The following is a 17,044-nucleotide window of genomic DNA, read 5'->3' on the forward strand; positions in this document are numbered from 1 at the left end:
TTTATTTCACATATATTTTAGATTTTCAAGTTTTGTTTTTTACAAAGCATATTAATGTTTGTCTTTAGTGTTATTTTATCTTAATTATAACAAAACGAGTCCCTTCAAATAAACTCTTGCCTCATAAACAGAACAAAGGAGCAGTCAACACTATAAATCAAACAAAGTCATTGGCAAGTAGTTTTTTAAAAAGATTAATGGGTTGTACGGTTTAAATTAACAAAAAAGGTACAGTGTGAAGTCAATACCGCAGGCACGTCTCCCCTGAAACAGAAAGAGTTGATAAGACAAGACAAGCACTGTTAATTAACACAGCTAACACACAATGTTGAAATTCAGTCATTGATGTTTTGGATGAATATGCAAAGCTTGACTGTAAGAGGTCTGAGCGTATATAAACACATTGGTATTTTGGTATGCTTTGGTAAACAAGGGCAAGTAAACATTAGAGAGCTCAACGTAAAGCAGTCAATGAGAACCTCACTTAAGACAGTCAGCGTCACACTGTCCTTCTGATTTATTACTGTTTGTTACTGTGTCCAGTTTTAAAACGTCAATAACAGCATTTTCCATTACCACCTAAATGCATTTGAACTGCCTGCGTCAATAAGTACCATTTCAGCACGCTTGTGTGTGTGAGTGAGATTTTAAACAGTCTAAATTTCTGAAAGTCGTAAGCCCTTTTTTATTTGGCTCCTCAGGCTAACCTGGCTTTACTTACAGTCATATGCAAACGTTTGAACACTTTCACATGTTCAGTTGATTTTGTAAGTGAAAACATGTTAACATATCCAGAGAACAAGGTGCCATATCTACTTATTTGGTTTAACATATTGAAAAAAAACAAAATAAATCATAAAAATGGGTCATAACTTTTGCACAGGCCAAATTTTAAGGTTATATATTTTATAAAATCTGTTAAATTCAGCAAATAGAGAGTAAATATGTATGAAAACGTGCAGAAGTGTGTTCTCTGCAGGAAAATCATCAAAAATGTGTTATTTGACCAGGGGTTCCAAAACTTACACACAACTGTGTACGTCCATTGGCCACTTTATTAGAAACTCTGACCTTCCACTTTTCTGATGTACAGTTACAGACTGCATATGCACAGTCGTTCTTCATACTCTAGTCCTTCATCAGTGGTCACTTTCTGTGCTGAGAATGGACCAGCACTCAAATAATATCCAAACAATAGCGTTTCTGTGGTCAGAAACTGACCAATGATGAAATGTATAAGAGGGAGGGCTGATAAAGTGCAAGGGATGGGCTACAGTCTGTGACTGTACACCTATATAGTGGAGCTAGAAGGTGTCTGGAGCTCACAGTGGCCCTTAAGATGGATCTCACTCTTCATACAGCACTTCATTGACGAGCATGTCACTGTCGTCCACGGGGACCTCTTTACACAGCTGCTCTTTGAAGGCCAGTGCGATGGTGTAGGGTTTTCCTTTGGGATGCCTCATGCAGCGCTCCAGGTATGTGTCGTAGAAGCCTTTACCTCTTCCTAGACGGTTTCCGCTCTTATCAAAGCCAAGTCCCGGCATCAGGATCAGGTCTAATCCACCTGTACACAGATCGGAGAGAGGAGAAAGGCCTTAGCAAAAACACACTGTGCAATCTGAGACATTTGGGGTATGAAATATCATCAGAATACAAATCAATCATCAATTAAACTGTACTGGCAAGATAATACACAATAGCAGTAAACACTGCCAAAGGTACATGGACAGGAGCCAGTGTTTAAAGCCAAACTGCTTCATCAATAAATGATTTAACCCTCAACATATTGTGCAATGGACTGTCATCATCACTGCACAATGTTTTGCTTGGAAATTCGAAAAGATCCACCTAGTGGATAGTATCGGTACTACATCACCACATAAAGGAAACATCCAGGCATACAGTAAATACACAAAATAATCGGGATGCACTAATCATGACATTTTATAGCTGATTTCTTCACAGCCAAATTGCTTATTTCGATTTGTATTCGCTCACTGTGTGGGCTAAATGAAGCACATTTTCAGCACCTCCTATGAGAGAAAGCCAAAGTCACAACATGATTAATAATCCTTGCTCTTCAATGAATCAAACTGGCATTTTAAGCTTGTAAAATGAAAAATCAGTAGCTTAATAATTTAACATGAATCAGAAGTAAGAGGCAACTGTCTATTTAGCACAATGAGTCATATATAATTATGCCACATTTGGCAGCAGCATTCAAATACTGTGAGCGCACTTACCTGACTCATGTCATTTACCTTATACAAATGGCAACAAAGATTTTAGAAATGCTGGAAATTGGGATCTATTTAGCTCAAGCATTAAAAACAGAACATACTTTGGTGCTGACAAATCTTCGGGTTTATATATATTATATCTGTTTTCTACAGAATCTGACCTAAACAGGGACCATGCTCCTGACATACTGATTGTTTTGGACTTTCTGCAGTTCTACGGTCATTCAAATGGTCATGTAAACACCATACTCCGAGCTAGAAATCCAATTAAGATATCTGATTGAGCGAGCTGGATTTTAGCTCAGTAATCAGATTTCTCAGTGCATCTAAACTCTTACTCTGATTTCTTTCCCATTTCTCAGTCTGCCCATGTGTGAAAACGAAAGCCGTGTTTGATCAGAAACACTGCTGACGCTTTACGTTTGTATTTTCAGGTAAAAAGGCGCAATGTTTTAAGAAAAAAGTAGTCATCAGATTATTAGGTGCGTGTAAACACACTCAATGTTTTTTTAAGCCAAATTCCTCCTTTTTAAAACCTCCTGCATGATCCAGAGTTTGTGATGTAAACAGAGTCATTCGGAGTGGTTTGCTGTGGCATGTTCACGGTAGAGAGTCAGATTTCTTCACAGTGGTGGTGATGGGAACCACAGCTTGTGATGTCTACAACACAAATATAGCCATTTTATTTATGCTCCAGTGAACCTACACGTGTCTGAGTTTTGGCCATAAATGGATTTAGAAAAATCCAAACTCTTCTATACCAATCCTAAAACAATGTCTATGCGCTGTATTTGTAACCGTTTCATGTAATAACTTTCTGTGAGGGAGCTTTTAGCGGTGGACGTCTGGTTCCCATCACCACCACAGTGAACAGTTCTTAGTTCTAAGTTCTAATTCTAAAAATACTTAGTTTCACACCAAACCACTCAATGACTTTGTCTACATCTTGTTGCTGGTGGAAATTTCTTTTAAGCTAGATATTTACAGCTGCAATTAAGGCTGTTATGATTAATAAAATCAATCTTGAGGGAAAAAAGTGATTAAAATTTGTCTTCTCAATGAACCAGCAATTTGCATAATGATGATGTGTAGAGTAAGAAACAGAGCCTGAAGATTCTTATTTACAGCCACATATTTTTAATGCATTTTCTTAAGATAATGTGTTTTGGAAGTCTATGCTGAGCTGGTATTAAGTCGATTTTGTTGTCTGGCCTATTTTTAATACTACTGGCCCTTAAACACAGTATCGATGATGGGGATACCGATACACATGACCAATACCACAAAGCAAATTCTGAGGCGTAGGCAGAAGTCAACATGTGGACGATGTGGGCTGCAGTGATACAGCAGTAAAAATGCCCATGGCAGAATCTGTCCCGGCAGCATTCGGTGAGAAAAACACGCCAACGGTGCTGCTTACATGACCAGTTGAGCTGCTTCCTTTAGTAATCACTCGGACTATAAGTGACCACACAGCGACAGACGAGTTAATGTTACTGAGACAGCTGAAGGAACCGCCGGACTCTCAGCATTATGTTAGCCTTTAGTCTCAATTTAGCCTTTGGCATAGCAGCTCGCCAGCCAGGCTTGTGCGTTCACCAGCCCTGCCTGCACTGACCCTCCGTCGGTCAGTTGTATCGCTCAGCAGTGGGTCTACAGCCCCTCACTGTTTATAACTGTTCTGCACAATAAAGAGATTTTACATAAGTCGTGAAACATGGCTCTTATTTCTAATTATATAACAGCAAATCCTGAATATACACTGATCAGGCATAACATTTATGATCTCCTTGTTTACTCATTGTCCACTTTATAAGCTCTACTTACTATATAGGGTCACTTTGTAGTTCTACAGTTACAGACTGTAGTCCATCTGTTTCTCTGATACTCTGTTACCCCCTTTTACCCTGTTCTTTAGTGGTCAGGACCCCCCTGGACCCTCACAGAGCAGGTACTCTTTGGGTGGTGGATCATTCCCAGCAATGCAGTAACACGTGGTGGTGGTGTGTTAGTGTGCGCTGTGCTGGTGCGTGTAGATCAGATACTGCAGTGCTGCTGGAGTTCTTAAACACCTCAGTGACACTGCTGGACTGAGAAAAGTCCAAGATGAAAGCATTAAGTGCAGTTTGTCTGATGGGGGCAGTTTTGGTGTCTACCAGGTCTTCCAGGTGGTTGTTAGGAATCGCGTTTTCTCTGCAGCTTTTAATCATTTTATGAGCTCCGGTTTTGAAAACTTCTCTTGTTCCCCACTTACTCTCCTCTGATATTCTTCTTATGCTAATGTCAAATCGTTTTTATATAATCTCCTCAGAAACATCTCCTAAAGAAATGTATCACTTTTGCTCAGCACTATATCTAGTCTATCTATGCGGACATAAAATCTAACTTCTATTGTGCCCACAATGTGACATTCCCTAAACACGCGTACACTCGCACAGTGAAAAACGCTAGATAACATCATCAACCATCCAGACTGATCCATTGATCTCAAGCGTGAGCACAGCACTTATGAGTCAGAACTTCAAAGCAACACAATATTAAATATTGATAAACAACAGAACATCATAAAATGGCTGCAGTAATGATCAGCAGCCTATTCCTTCACTGTCTTTTCAATATTTTAGGCCCACTGTGTAATAATACGCTTGTCTTTGACATTCATTTATAATTTATAGACACCAAGCAGGAGAAGCATTAAGTATATATTTTTCAAAATGACATGTGTAAGTAAACACTGTCGGGGAACCGGAAAAAGTCCCTTTAAACCCAGACGGAGGAAGAAAAATGGCTTATGAGGCATGTTATCAAACATTCTGGGTTTAATATGGACTGTAGGGGTAGTTGGGAGCGTGTGGAGCTGGTAATTGGTCTGACCTGATTTGAACCCGTTTGCAAAAAGGCAAGGCTACGTGTGCGCTGCAGCTGTCGGAGAACCTAGACTTTTGTCTGCCCTTGCCGTACGCATAAATAAATTCTTATTAAACAAGGCTGTGGATCTAGAGGACATCATAATCCTTCTAAATAGTTTTATTCCTATCTCTCACTATCTTATCAGAGATATCTCTCCACTCCTGCAGGCCTTTTCCACCTCAGAACAATATCTGCAGAAGTGCTCCATATCCGAGTAGGCCCTTCTCAATCCCAGAAACGATCCATCCTGTCTGGGACCGCACGCCTTCCCTCTCTTCATCATCGCTTTATCCCAGCAGTCGAAGAGAAGCCGAGCCGCTCCAAGCTGTTATTGGAGGCACTGATCCAGGAGCAGCGAGTGCAATATAGAGGACATAAATATAATTATCCACTGTACACTCTGAAAGAGAGTTCTTCAAGGGTTCTTTAGTAAAGGGAAAGATTCCATTTAGAACCATGAGTTTTAAATAGAACCATTTCAGCATGAAAAATGCTTTTGCCCAGGAAAATGATTCCTCAGGCTGATGGAAAGGCTTTTTGAAAACAATCCTGTATACCACATCATAACAACAACAGAACCCTTTTTAGTGAAATATACAACCACGTATATAACCAGAAGTATGTGCAATATATTCTCCATCAATTTGACAAACCAGTTCACCATGCAAAGAACCATTTAAGCATGAAATTCTATCTAGAACAATTTTCTTTTTTAAGTGTGGGCTGCTTAATAAAGGAACAATCAACATGCATGATGCAAATCAGTGCTGCAGACTGCAGGAGCAGACTGGTGAGAAATCTAATGTAAAGTACAGTAATAAAGATGTGCCGCCCGGCTTGGACGAGATGCAGACATTGGGATGTAACCAGCAAGCTAATATTTGCTTCCTAGCATATTCACTCAACTTCGGACAAAAATAACCAACTTTCAAATTATTTCAGATGATCTATTTTCAAAGATGCACTGAATTCAGGTCTTTAAAAAGTAAATATAAAACAAAAAACTGTATATATACATACATACACACACACACACACACACACACATATATATATATATATATATACACTGCTTATATATTTACTGCTATATATATATATATATATATGTGTGTGTGTACTGCTTGTTGGTCAGTTTTGTTTGGTTACGTAACATGTTTGTCCATTTTTACAGATATCGCACAGTGTCAGAAACCACATAACCAATTGGAGATTACTTGAAAACTAGCACGGTTTGAGGCAAGTGCGCGATGATGATTGGTGGGGTTGTGTGCTTACATGACAATGTTTGCCACACTAGCCTTGCAGCTCCAGTGAATGCGGCCACTGGACACTAGAACAGTGGAAACATTCTGTGGAGTAATGGGCTGAGGGGTGAGGGGTAATGCTATAGGGTTGTTTTTCAGGGGATGCCCTAGGACCCTCAGTTCCAGTGAAGGAAAATCTTAATGCTTCAGCAGACCAACCATTTTGGACAGCTGTACAATTCCAACTATGTGGGAACAGTTTGGCGCAGAACTTTTCCTGTTCCATGTATGACTGGCTGACTTTGGATTGGAAGAACTTGACCGGCCCTCACAGAGCCCTGACCTCAACCCCATCAAAACACTTTTGAGATGAACTACAATGCAGAGCCAGACCCTTTCATCCAACATCAGTGTCTGACCTCACAAATTCTTTTCTGGATAAAATGGGCAAAAATTCCCACAGAGCCAGACCCTCTCATCCAACATCAGTGTCTGACCTCCCAAATTCTTTTCTGGATAAAATGGGCAAGAATTCCCACAGACACTCCCCAAAATCTTGTAGAAAGCGTCCCGGAGGAGTGGAAGCTGTTATAGCTGCAAAGGGGGACCAACTCCATATTAATGCCTATGGATTTAGAATGGGATGACATAAAAGCTCCTGTAGGTCTGATGTGCAAGTGTCCCAAGACTGCTTTAAGACCAAAGCCTGACTCTATATGGAGCTGTTCTATATGGAGAACAGAGGTTCATATGAGGTGACCTGGCAGACAGTCGTGTCTAGGGCTCGGTTCTGATCCTGAACAGTGGCAGCGGGACGAGATGATGTGTTCCCCTCTGAAAAGGCAATTACAGCTCACTGTGTTCCAAATGTTTTCCAGCATTGTGTAACAGCGTCCCTCATTTACCGCCACTCTGCAGCTGACCTTAAAGACGGACAGCGAAGAATTGGCTGTTAGTGCAGGATTAAACGGTGTTTGTGGCTTTCACATCAGCAACAGCACAAACACAGAGAGCTCAGACCATCCATCCATGTTAGGACACCCTCATACATCCGTCTGCTAAAGTTTGGGTGTCCCTGGTCAAATGTTTTGTTAATATGTTTGACATGTTGATCTTCCGAGTGAAAATAAGAGAACACAACATCTACAGAGAACATATTTCTGCACATTTCAATATACAATTATTGTTTTTTTTGCAGAATATAAAATTGGAAAAAGTCAAATTTTCTTAGGTCACAGTGACAAAGAAACAGGGCCAGCTAAGGAAACATTGTGTTCCAGAGAAATCGCTATAGTGAAGAGGACAGCCACCAACTGGCCAACCTCACCATGGCTACCATAACCAGAAGGAAAGAAACAAAAATAACCACAACGCCTGCCTGCTGACCTCACATTTAACTGCCTGGTTACTATAACAACTGCCTGACTACCATGGCGGGTAAAGACTAGTTAGTCCTAGCTTTTACAGCACTAGGAAACAATATCTGGGGCGAACTGTTGAAAGTGCTATTTTTCCTTTTTTGTCAGTGCTGATATTCAACATCTCTCACGCATGAATTATGGAATGCATTATTAAAGGTTTTCATCACTTATTGTAGAATTAGTTTAAAACAACAGGTGCATCTACATGCACTTAATCCAATCAAAATCAGCCTTCTGCTGCTAACCGATTATTCAAATGGTCATGTAAACAGCCCACTGATTTCAGGCTGGATTTTAGCTCAGTAATCAGATTTCTTAGTGCATGTAAACTCTTACTCTGATTTCTTTCGGATGTCTGAGACTGTGCATGCGTGAAAGAGAGAGCTTTACCGGAATAAGCAAGCAGTGTTGCCACAAGGCACAGTAAAACACCTCTGGAGTGACGCTGAACCCAAACACATGCTTAACGAAATGAAGGATTTAAATATTTTTCATCTTCTATGTTAATATGTTTGTATTATCAGGTGGTGAGATGTTTAAAAAAAATTTTACATTTTTTTTAAAAAGCCCCAGCATGAAGTTTTATGTCACGTCTTATTCTGTGAGTTTACTGGCAGGTTACAAAGCAGGTATCTGATTACTGTCTGACTCACGTAGACCCAGGATGTACCAATTACCTGATTACTCAAGTGCATGTAAATGCATTGATTGGATTACTACTAAAATCTGATTTTCTGCAGTCTGATTGTTAATGGCATGTAAACACACTCAATTACATGTGACCAATGGCAGGACGCAGCAGTTTAAATGAGTGCCACGGTCACACTAAGCTATTTTTTTTTTTTAATTTAAAAAAAAGGACACCCCACCCCTCAAATCTGTGGCTACGCTTACACAAAAAGCCCCACATACATACAGCACTGGGCAATAATCAGAGACCACATTCATTTATTTAAAGGCATCGCAGAATGGAGAGCTGATTTTGCCACAGTTGATTAAGAAGAGTTCAGAACATGGAACTGACACAACCCTCCTGTCTCCAACTTCAAAGAAAAATCCCAGATTCTCAAAAGTTCTAACAAGTTCTAACCCAACAGGTATTGTGAAGAACGAAACAAAGACAATGGAGCAATGGCAATGAAAACGGAAAGCTATACCGTTTCCTGGCTGTAAAGGGACGCCAGCACTTTCCATTCCACTTTCCATTCACTCCCAAGGAGTGAACTGACAACAGCCATGGATGTTCATCTTTAAACGAAGTTTTCTTCCTCTTCACCAGTTTATTAATCAAATGCTAAACTGCACTTTAAACGCTACAGTTTGTACAGGCACCAGAATGCAACGGCATCACCATTTGTCCAGGATCTTTTACGGGATCCTGGACAACTTTAATTCAGAGATGTTAGTTTGCTCTGTATCTTTGGCTCCAGACAGTTTCTCAAAGCTTGGACAACACAGATCAGCTTCAGAAGCGAGAAGGGTCAGTTACAACTTTATTAGCATCACAACCTCAACCTGTAAGCAGCCATGCTGTGTGATTTTATCCACTATTTTCACAGCTAAAGCCAGATTATCTTAAATGAAAGCTTCATAGTGAGCTAACAACTTTAGTGTACTTCCTGTTGTGGTCGAGAACAGAAATAATGAGCTAGCTACTAGCAAGCGCCAAGTAAGTGGTATAAGTTTAAGTGATACTTTCACCTCCGCATTTAACCCATCTGTGAAGTGAAACACCACATACACACTAGTGAATACACACACACTAGGGGGCAGTGAGCACACTTGCCCGGAGCGGTGGGCAGCCCTATCCACGGCGCCCGGGGAGCAATCGGGGGTTAGGTGTCTTGCTCAAGGACACCTCAGTCATGGACTGTCGGCACTGGGGATCGAACCGGTGACCTTCCGGTCACAGGGCCAGTTCCCTAACCTCCAGCCCACGACTGGTATAGCTAACTAAGTAATATGATGATCTAACTTATTTACGCTTATTTACTTATTTCATTTTATTTTACTGGTTGTATTTCACCATGTTGCTTCTGTGTGAGCCATCATGGTCCCTCACTGTAAACCAGCCAATCAGAGCAGAGCTCATCAGATTATTCATGAGCCACCCCCAACCCAAAAAGGGAAAGTCAAGGGTCAAATCATAGGGCTGTAAATGGGCAAGTAAAACTGCATGTAGGTTTTTCATATTTATGTATGTATATATATATATATATATATATATATATATATATATATATATACATACATATATACACACACACACACACACACACACACACCAGTACGAGTTATTCATTTTTCAGAAGATATTGCTGATGGGATTAAATATGTCAAAGGAAAATAAGTAAAAAAAATACTAAATAAATAAATAAATTAATTAAAAAAAAAACAAGTTCTGATAACTGGAGGTCAAAAAAATGAAACCTACTGAGAAAACGAGGCTCCAAACAACCACCTGGACGACCTGCTAGACACCAAAACTGCCCCAAACAGATAAACAGCACTTAAAGCTTTCATCTTTGAGAGAGAGAGAAGAAAATCAAGCTGCTTCAGATCTGAAAACAACCACAGGTGTTTCTGTCCATCCTTCCACTGAGAGACGACCACTCAGTGCTATGGGTCGTTTTCTGTTCTGGATGTTAAATAAATGAAGGGTGGTCTCAGACTTGCACAGCGCTGTCCATTCACATTCATGCAATTCATACACGCTCACATACACACAGCATGTGCACACACTCGACCAGACACTTTCACAGAAACAAGCACATGCTCTCTCTGACCTCTCCCTCTCAGTATCTCATCGGAGGGTCTTCAATGTCTGTCTGTAACAGTGGGGAGGTCAGTTTAAAGGGCCCATATCACAGAGAATCGTGTTTTCCTCACTTTTGAATTAAAAGTGTTTGAAGTGGTATAAAAACCATTTACACGCATTCAATAATCGTGATAGTCAAGATTTCTGCAACGATCGGAAAACTGAAACGGTCATGTAAACAGCACACTCCAATTTCCTAGATCAGAGTAAGGTCTACAAATCTGATTAAGAAATCTGATAAAGAGGCTGGATTTCAGGTCAATAATTGGATTTCACAGTGCATGTGCACCTTTACTCTGATTTCTTTCAGATTTCTCAGTCTGCGCACAGGCGAAACAGACTGCGCTCCCGGAAATAAGCAAGCAACATTGCTGCAAGATCACGGCAAAACACACTGTGTCACTCCGAACTCATGTAGACCCGGAGTTTCCCATTATCTGATTACTGAAGTGCACGTAAATGTGATGTCACAAAAACTAACTACTGTAGATACATTCTTCCATTCAGCCATGCATTCGTCTATTCAGTCCATTCACACCGATGTTAGGAGGAGCGTTTCAGCAGGGACTTTTTTTTTTAATGAGTCGCAATACAAGGCAGCCAATAAGAACAAAGCTTATTTACATATATCAGTCTTAAAGGCACAGTAACAAAAACAGCCTGATTAATTCTAAGAGAAAAAGAGAGGTTGCAGGATTAGATCAAGCAGAATTAGCTGTTAATGGTTTTGATACACAAAACCACACAAATGGTACAAGAGAAGCTTAAGAAACAAGAAAAACAAACGCAAGAAAAATAATAGCCCTTTAAAGGTAAAGTCTCCTCTGGTGAGAGAAGCATCTCACGGCCACTCACTCTGAGGTGGCATCGCCACCGTTACACTCTCGGAAGAAATGAAACAAAATATAAAAGGTGGTATAACTTTTCCTTCAATATGCTGACTCAGCAAATAAACAGTAACTGTATATTAAAATGTGCAGAAGTGAGTTCTCTGTAGAGGACGTGGTCACTTCTTTAGGTCATTTGAGCCCATCATGAGCACACATATCCCTTATGATATAAATCATTAATCATTAAGATGCAAGCCAAGTCATTCAAAGTGGTTTGACGTGAAATGCTCCATTCTAGAGAAACTAACAGAGTCAGAACTGTTTACAGTGGTGGTGATAGGAACCAGACGTCTGAAGAGTTTAACGCCTCCTGCACAGAAGGTTATTATATGAGATGGTTATGAATACAGTGCCTTATGGCTGAAACGCTGTTTTACGATAGTTTTGAGGAGGTATTGGTCTAAAACATACTGTTAAAATCCGTTCATGGTGGAGAGGTACATGCAAGGTGTTTTAAGGCAAATTTTTTTTTTACTATTTTACCGTCACTAGTTTTACCAATACAAACTCTATAGGTTTCTCTACAATAAACCATTTCACATCAAACCACTCTAAAAGATTACGTTCACATCGGAAAGGTTTAATAACGCAGAAATGTTGAAAAATTGGTGGGATTCCACTTAACATGTAATCACAGTGATATTACACACACACACACACACACACACACACACACACACACACACACACACACACACACACACGTATATAAAATCGCTGTTATCTGAAGAAAACCTTGTATCTCCAAAATGGTAACTTTACAGGAGAAGGACAAAACATACTGAAAGTCAATAGAACCAGACGTTTTTCCAAGTAATTGTGGGTCATTTCTGTTGGTTCATTTATCATGGAATTACATACAATGTATAGGATAATGGGTGTTTTAAAATTACGTCCAATTATAACCTGCTATCGCAGGTCCTGCCTTCCTTCTGCTGTGAGACTGTACAACCAGCACTGCTCCCAGTAGACCACACACACATACAATACACACACAATATACACACACATACAATACACACACAATATACACACACATTCAGAATGCGAACATTCTTCATTGTGCAATATGCTAAGTGCAATACAGATTCCTATGCAACTCTTATTTTATTGTATTATTATCCTTATTTTCCTGTAAATAGTCTAGACTTAGCTTTAATTTTTATTATTTATAATGTTGATAATGTTTATACTGTTTTCCCGTTTCTATTACTGAGTGCCGTACTCCTGTTACTCTGCTGCTGCTGTAATACTGTGAATTTGCCCGCTGTGGGACTAATAAAGGATTATCTTATCTTAAAACTGAAAAACAACAAAAATGGAAATACAAGGTTTTCTTCCAACAGCAGCAATATGTATGTGTGTGTGTGTGTGTGTGTGTGTGTGATATATATATATATATATATATATATATATATATATATATATATATATATATATATATATATATATATATATATATGTAGCTGTTTTCTGGAGAAAATCTATCTCCAAAATAGTAACTTTACAGGAGAAAGAAAAAACCTACTGTAGTTTTAATGGAAGTCAAAGGAATCAAACGTCTTTCCAAGTCATATTAGGCCGTTTCTTTTGGTCCATTCATCATGAAATTCACAAACAATATAAAGAACAGGTCCTTTGAAATTATGTCAAAAACTGAAAAACGAGAGAAATGGAGGTTTTCTTTCAACAGCAGCGATGTATATATATATATGAACACACACCCCCACATACATATACATTATATGGCATGTAGGGTGTGCTGAGGGTCAGTATGTTAGGAACAGGAACTGCCTGCCTCCCCCGCTGCCTCCCCCCCTGCCTCCCTCCCTGCCTCTTCTAACATGGCTCATTTGTCTCTTCCACCTTTCTTTCTTTATATCTTCTTTCTCCCACTTCGCTCTGCCTGCAGGACTCGCTCCCTCTCTTTATTATCTCCTTGCACCCCCCCCCCTCTCTCTCTCTCATGGTTGGGTTATAGTGGGCCCATCAGGAGGCAGAGCCTTTGGTCTGGGCTCAGTCTGTCCAGCCTAGTTTAAATTCTACACCAGTCCAGAGCCCAGCAGTGGGGCCAATGTTTCTCTATTCAAAAAAACCAAAAAAAAACAAACCGCATCACTTTTACCACAACAAGGCTTCCTCTCTCAGGAGAAGCTCTGTTTAAGCCACCTTTGTTCATGTACAACTGAGGCATGAATATTGATTATGACACTGAACTGGTAATTTGAGATAATGCTGTGGATATTAAAGGGGAATTCCATCAGAGACAACATCAAATGTGTGTTGTGCATCTCCTAATGCATTCTGGGACCATGCAAAATGTTCCTGACTCGATTACGAGTTAAATGTTATAAAAAATTAAACATATTAGAATATGCTGTTAATATAATACAAAATATAATATATGGAAACAGGGCTGCTGAACATCAACCCTGTTATATTACATTGCTCAACTGCTGCCAACAGAAAACAGAGGAGCGTCTGCGTTGCCTAAAGTTCTTGTTTTATCAATGGTGCTCTTTGATTTGCTTCTAGAATATATGATATGATATGTATGATGCCACTGTCCTTGGTCTATTTAGCCACATACTGGCTCTGTGTGTTCCTCTCACCTGGAATTTTATTGTTAATACATTACAAAAGGACACTACAACCGTTATGCTTCTGTAGTGCCTGAGTGATGCCATGCCTTTGGGCGGAGCTCTTTGAAATGGGGGTGTGGCCAGAACTTAAACCATTAGTAAAATGAAAACTACAAGAAGTAATTCCTTTATTGAAACATGTAAATTAGTTTATCAAATAAAACAAAACTATCATGTCCACTGCAACATGAATGACGACTAAAAAAAAGTGAAGATACATCAGTGTGGATGTGCATTCAGAAGTCATAATAAGTTTATGCAATTATGTCTAATGTATAAGAACTATGTTTTGATGTAATAGCTGTAATAACTCGTGTAATAAATCTCACTAACGAGGGACAATTTTATAGTTTATCACAACTACCACAGCTTTGATCCCAATACTAAAACTAAAACTTAAATAAAAACTAATTTTAGTTAAGAAACTAAAACTAATCTAAATCTAAAAAGGGAAATTCCACTTATTTTTCAAAATTTCTGTATAATTCAGTGGATTTTTGGTTCGATGTGAAACGCTCCGCATTTATGTTTATATTAAATATAAACACCCAGAAGACACTTGCAGGTTCACAGATAGTTTGGATAGTAACTACAATGTCTATGTGTGTTGTAGTCATGTGACCGCCGCTGTAAAGTAATCTGAGTCTGTAAGTTTCTCTGCAATGAACTATGAACTACTTCACATCATGTCACTCAATGATTTCTGAAAGACTGAATTTACAGAAATTTTGAAAAAATCTCCCCTTTAATGTAAAATGTTAAATGTAACTGAACTAAAAACAAAAGCCAAAAAAAAAAAAGTGTCCAAAGTGATTTCTGTAATATTCATCAACAGCTTATTTATATTGTACTACTAAAATTCAAGTCCATATAAAATAAAATTAAAAATTTGGCAGAATTCTCCTTTAAGCCCTGAAAATGATCTTAATAACACCTCCCTGTAGGTACATCCAATGTAATTCACGGTTGTATAACTGAAATACTGTTAGGGGGTAAATAATGTCTGGATCTGCTAGACTTGTTATCATATGACTGAAGTGGACAAGCAGACCATGTGGAATTAAAGGAACATTAGAGGCCTGGCAGGGTTTTTTAAAAATCTCACGCTGAAAGAGAAAGGATTAGGATTAGAGCGAGACGCAGGTGCTGCTCACGAGTTCTGCAGCCTGTTCGCGAGAAGCATGTGGGTGAGGACTGGGATGGTCCGGCGCACGGACAGCCTCTGGGTGCGTCCAGCGCTCAGGAAAAACTCATCAGCGCAAATAAAAAAAAAAACCTCTACGCTCTCAGAAAAAAGGTCAATGCTTGATGAATGCAATCAAATCCTCACAGCAATGTTCCAACATCAAGCGCAAAGCCTTCCCAGAAGAATAGAGGCTGCTACTGCAGTTAATGGGTCCGACTTTCCTATTAACACCCTTCGTTTCAGATGAAACACTGGATGAGCAGATGACTAAACATTTTCTACAGGTATGAAACCGTCACTGGGGTGGTACCTTCAAATGTACATGTCAGTACCTTCAGTCAGGGAACATAACAATATCATAATCCACTGAAATGATCATTTCTAAGTTGGGCTGTCTCAACACGCCGCATCTCGTCTCCAGGCTTTTATTTTATTGCTCTGTTTTAAACCATTAGTTTCTGAAAAAAGTACAAATATGTCCTTTATAACTGGCAAAAGCTCATTTAAGGCACATAACTGGACCACTGTTGTACCTTTGAGGGTACAATTTCATTGTTTGTACCTTAATGCACAAAAAAATGAACGTTTATGGAAAGAACCTTTATTTTTAACAGTGTAATGCAGCATTCTGTAATGCATGTCCATCGCATGGTAACATGCCCAAAAATGTAAAGCCCAGAGGACTTTTACAGTATGTAAACTTTCTGTTAGCAGACAACGTGTGGAAACAGCCTGCTTTGAATGAATGGTCAAGAAAACTACCTAATTTACATATTCAGATTCCTTTATTGATCCCAGGGGGAAATTGCAGTTGTTACAGTTGCAGCCATTTATGTAAAAATAAACACTTTACTAATAATTTAAGACAATATAGAGAAATTTACAGTATGTACACCAGATTTAAGTACTTATGAATATAGTAAGGTGGCGATTGGTGATTGTGATAGTAATATGAAACATCAGGTATAAAGCAGTTACAATTATTTAAATTATTTAAATGAAGTTAGTGTCCCTCTGAGTTATTGCACACACACAATTGTTATTATTGCACATATGAACAGTTTCGTATTGAGTTTTGTGAATATATCCGCCTATTCAGCCTAAAGCAGTTTAGCCACACCCATTCACACTGACCTTAGAGGCCTTTCAGCACAAACTGCTTTCTGAATACAGGACAGCTGATCAGAGCTCATTTACATATATCTGCATTAAAGGCGCAAAGCAAAATAAAATGTTAGATGTTGAGCTTTTTAAAGGGCAAATATCGTCTCTCCCTCTCTCTCCACGTATGTATGTGTGTGGGTGTGTGTGTGTATATATATATATGTACACACACACACACACACACACACACACACACACACACACACACACACAGAGGATATGTGCCCTTTAAAAAGCTCCACATCCAGAGTTAATTATCAGACTCTAGCCCATATTTAAAGTAACACACAGTGGGCATGATTCTAGTCTCTGAACCAGTTTGGTTTGAAATCCCTGTGATAAGAGAGCTCCATCTAGTGGTCTAAGCCACTACATACACTGTTAGAAATAAAGGTTTCATGCAGGTACATTTTTTGTCCATCAAGGTACAAACAATGTAAATGTTCCCTCATAGACACAACAGTGGTTTTAAGGTCTAATTGCGCACCTTCAATACATTTGTCCAGGTGAAAAGTACATACCT

At 39.2% G+C, this 17,044-nt stretch overlaps 1 protein-coding gene across 3 annotated transcripts in view; it reads right to left on the reverse strand.

Moving 5' to 3' along the window:
• mthfs (5,10-methenyltetrahydrofolate synthetase (5-formyltetrahydrofolate cyclo-ligase)) overlaps positions 1 to 17,044 on the reverse strand; it is a 25,501-nt gene continuing 8,457 nt past the window's right edge. For all 3 annotated transcript variants that reach the window (XM_037545274.1, XM_037545273.1, XM_017699502.2), the window contains exon 3: positions 1 to 1,567. In XM_037545274.1, the coding sequence (XP_037401171.1) occupies positions 1,347 to 1,567 (221 nt within the window). In that variant the 3' untranslated portion in view covers positions 1 to 1,346. The remainder of the gene's footprint in view (positions 1,568 to 17,044) is intronic.

Source organism: Pygocentrus nattereri, chromosome 15 (genome assembly GCF_015220715.1).
Source record: "Pygocentrus nattereri isolate fPygNat1 chromosome 15, fPygNat1.pri, whole genome shotgun sequence".
Taxonomy (NCBI): Eukaryota; Metazoa; Chordata; class Actinopteri; order Characiformes; family Serrasalmidae; genus Pygocentrus; species Pygocentrus nattereri.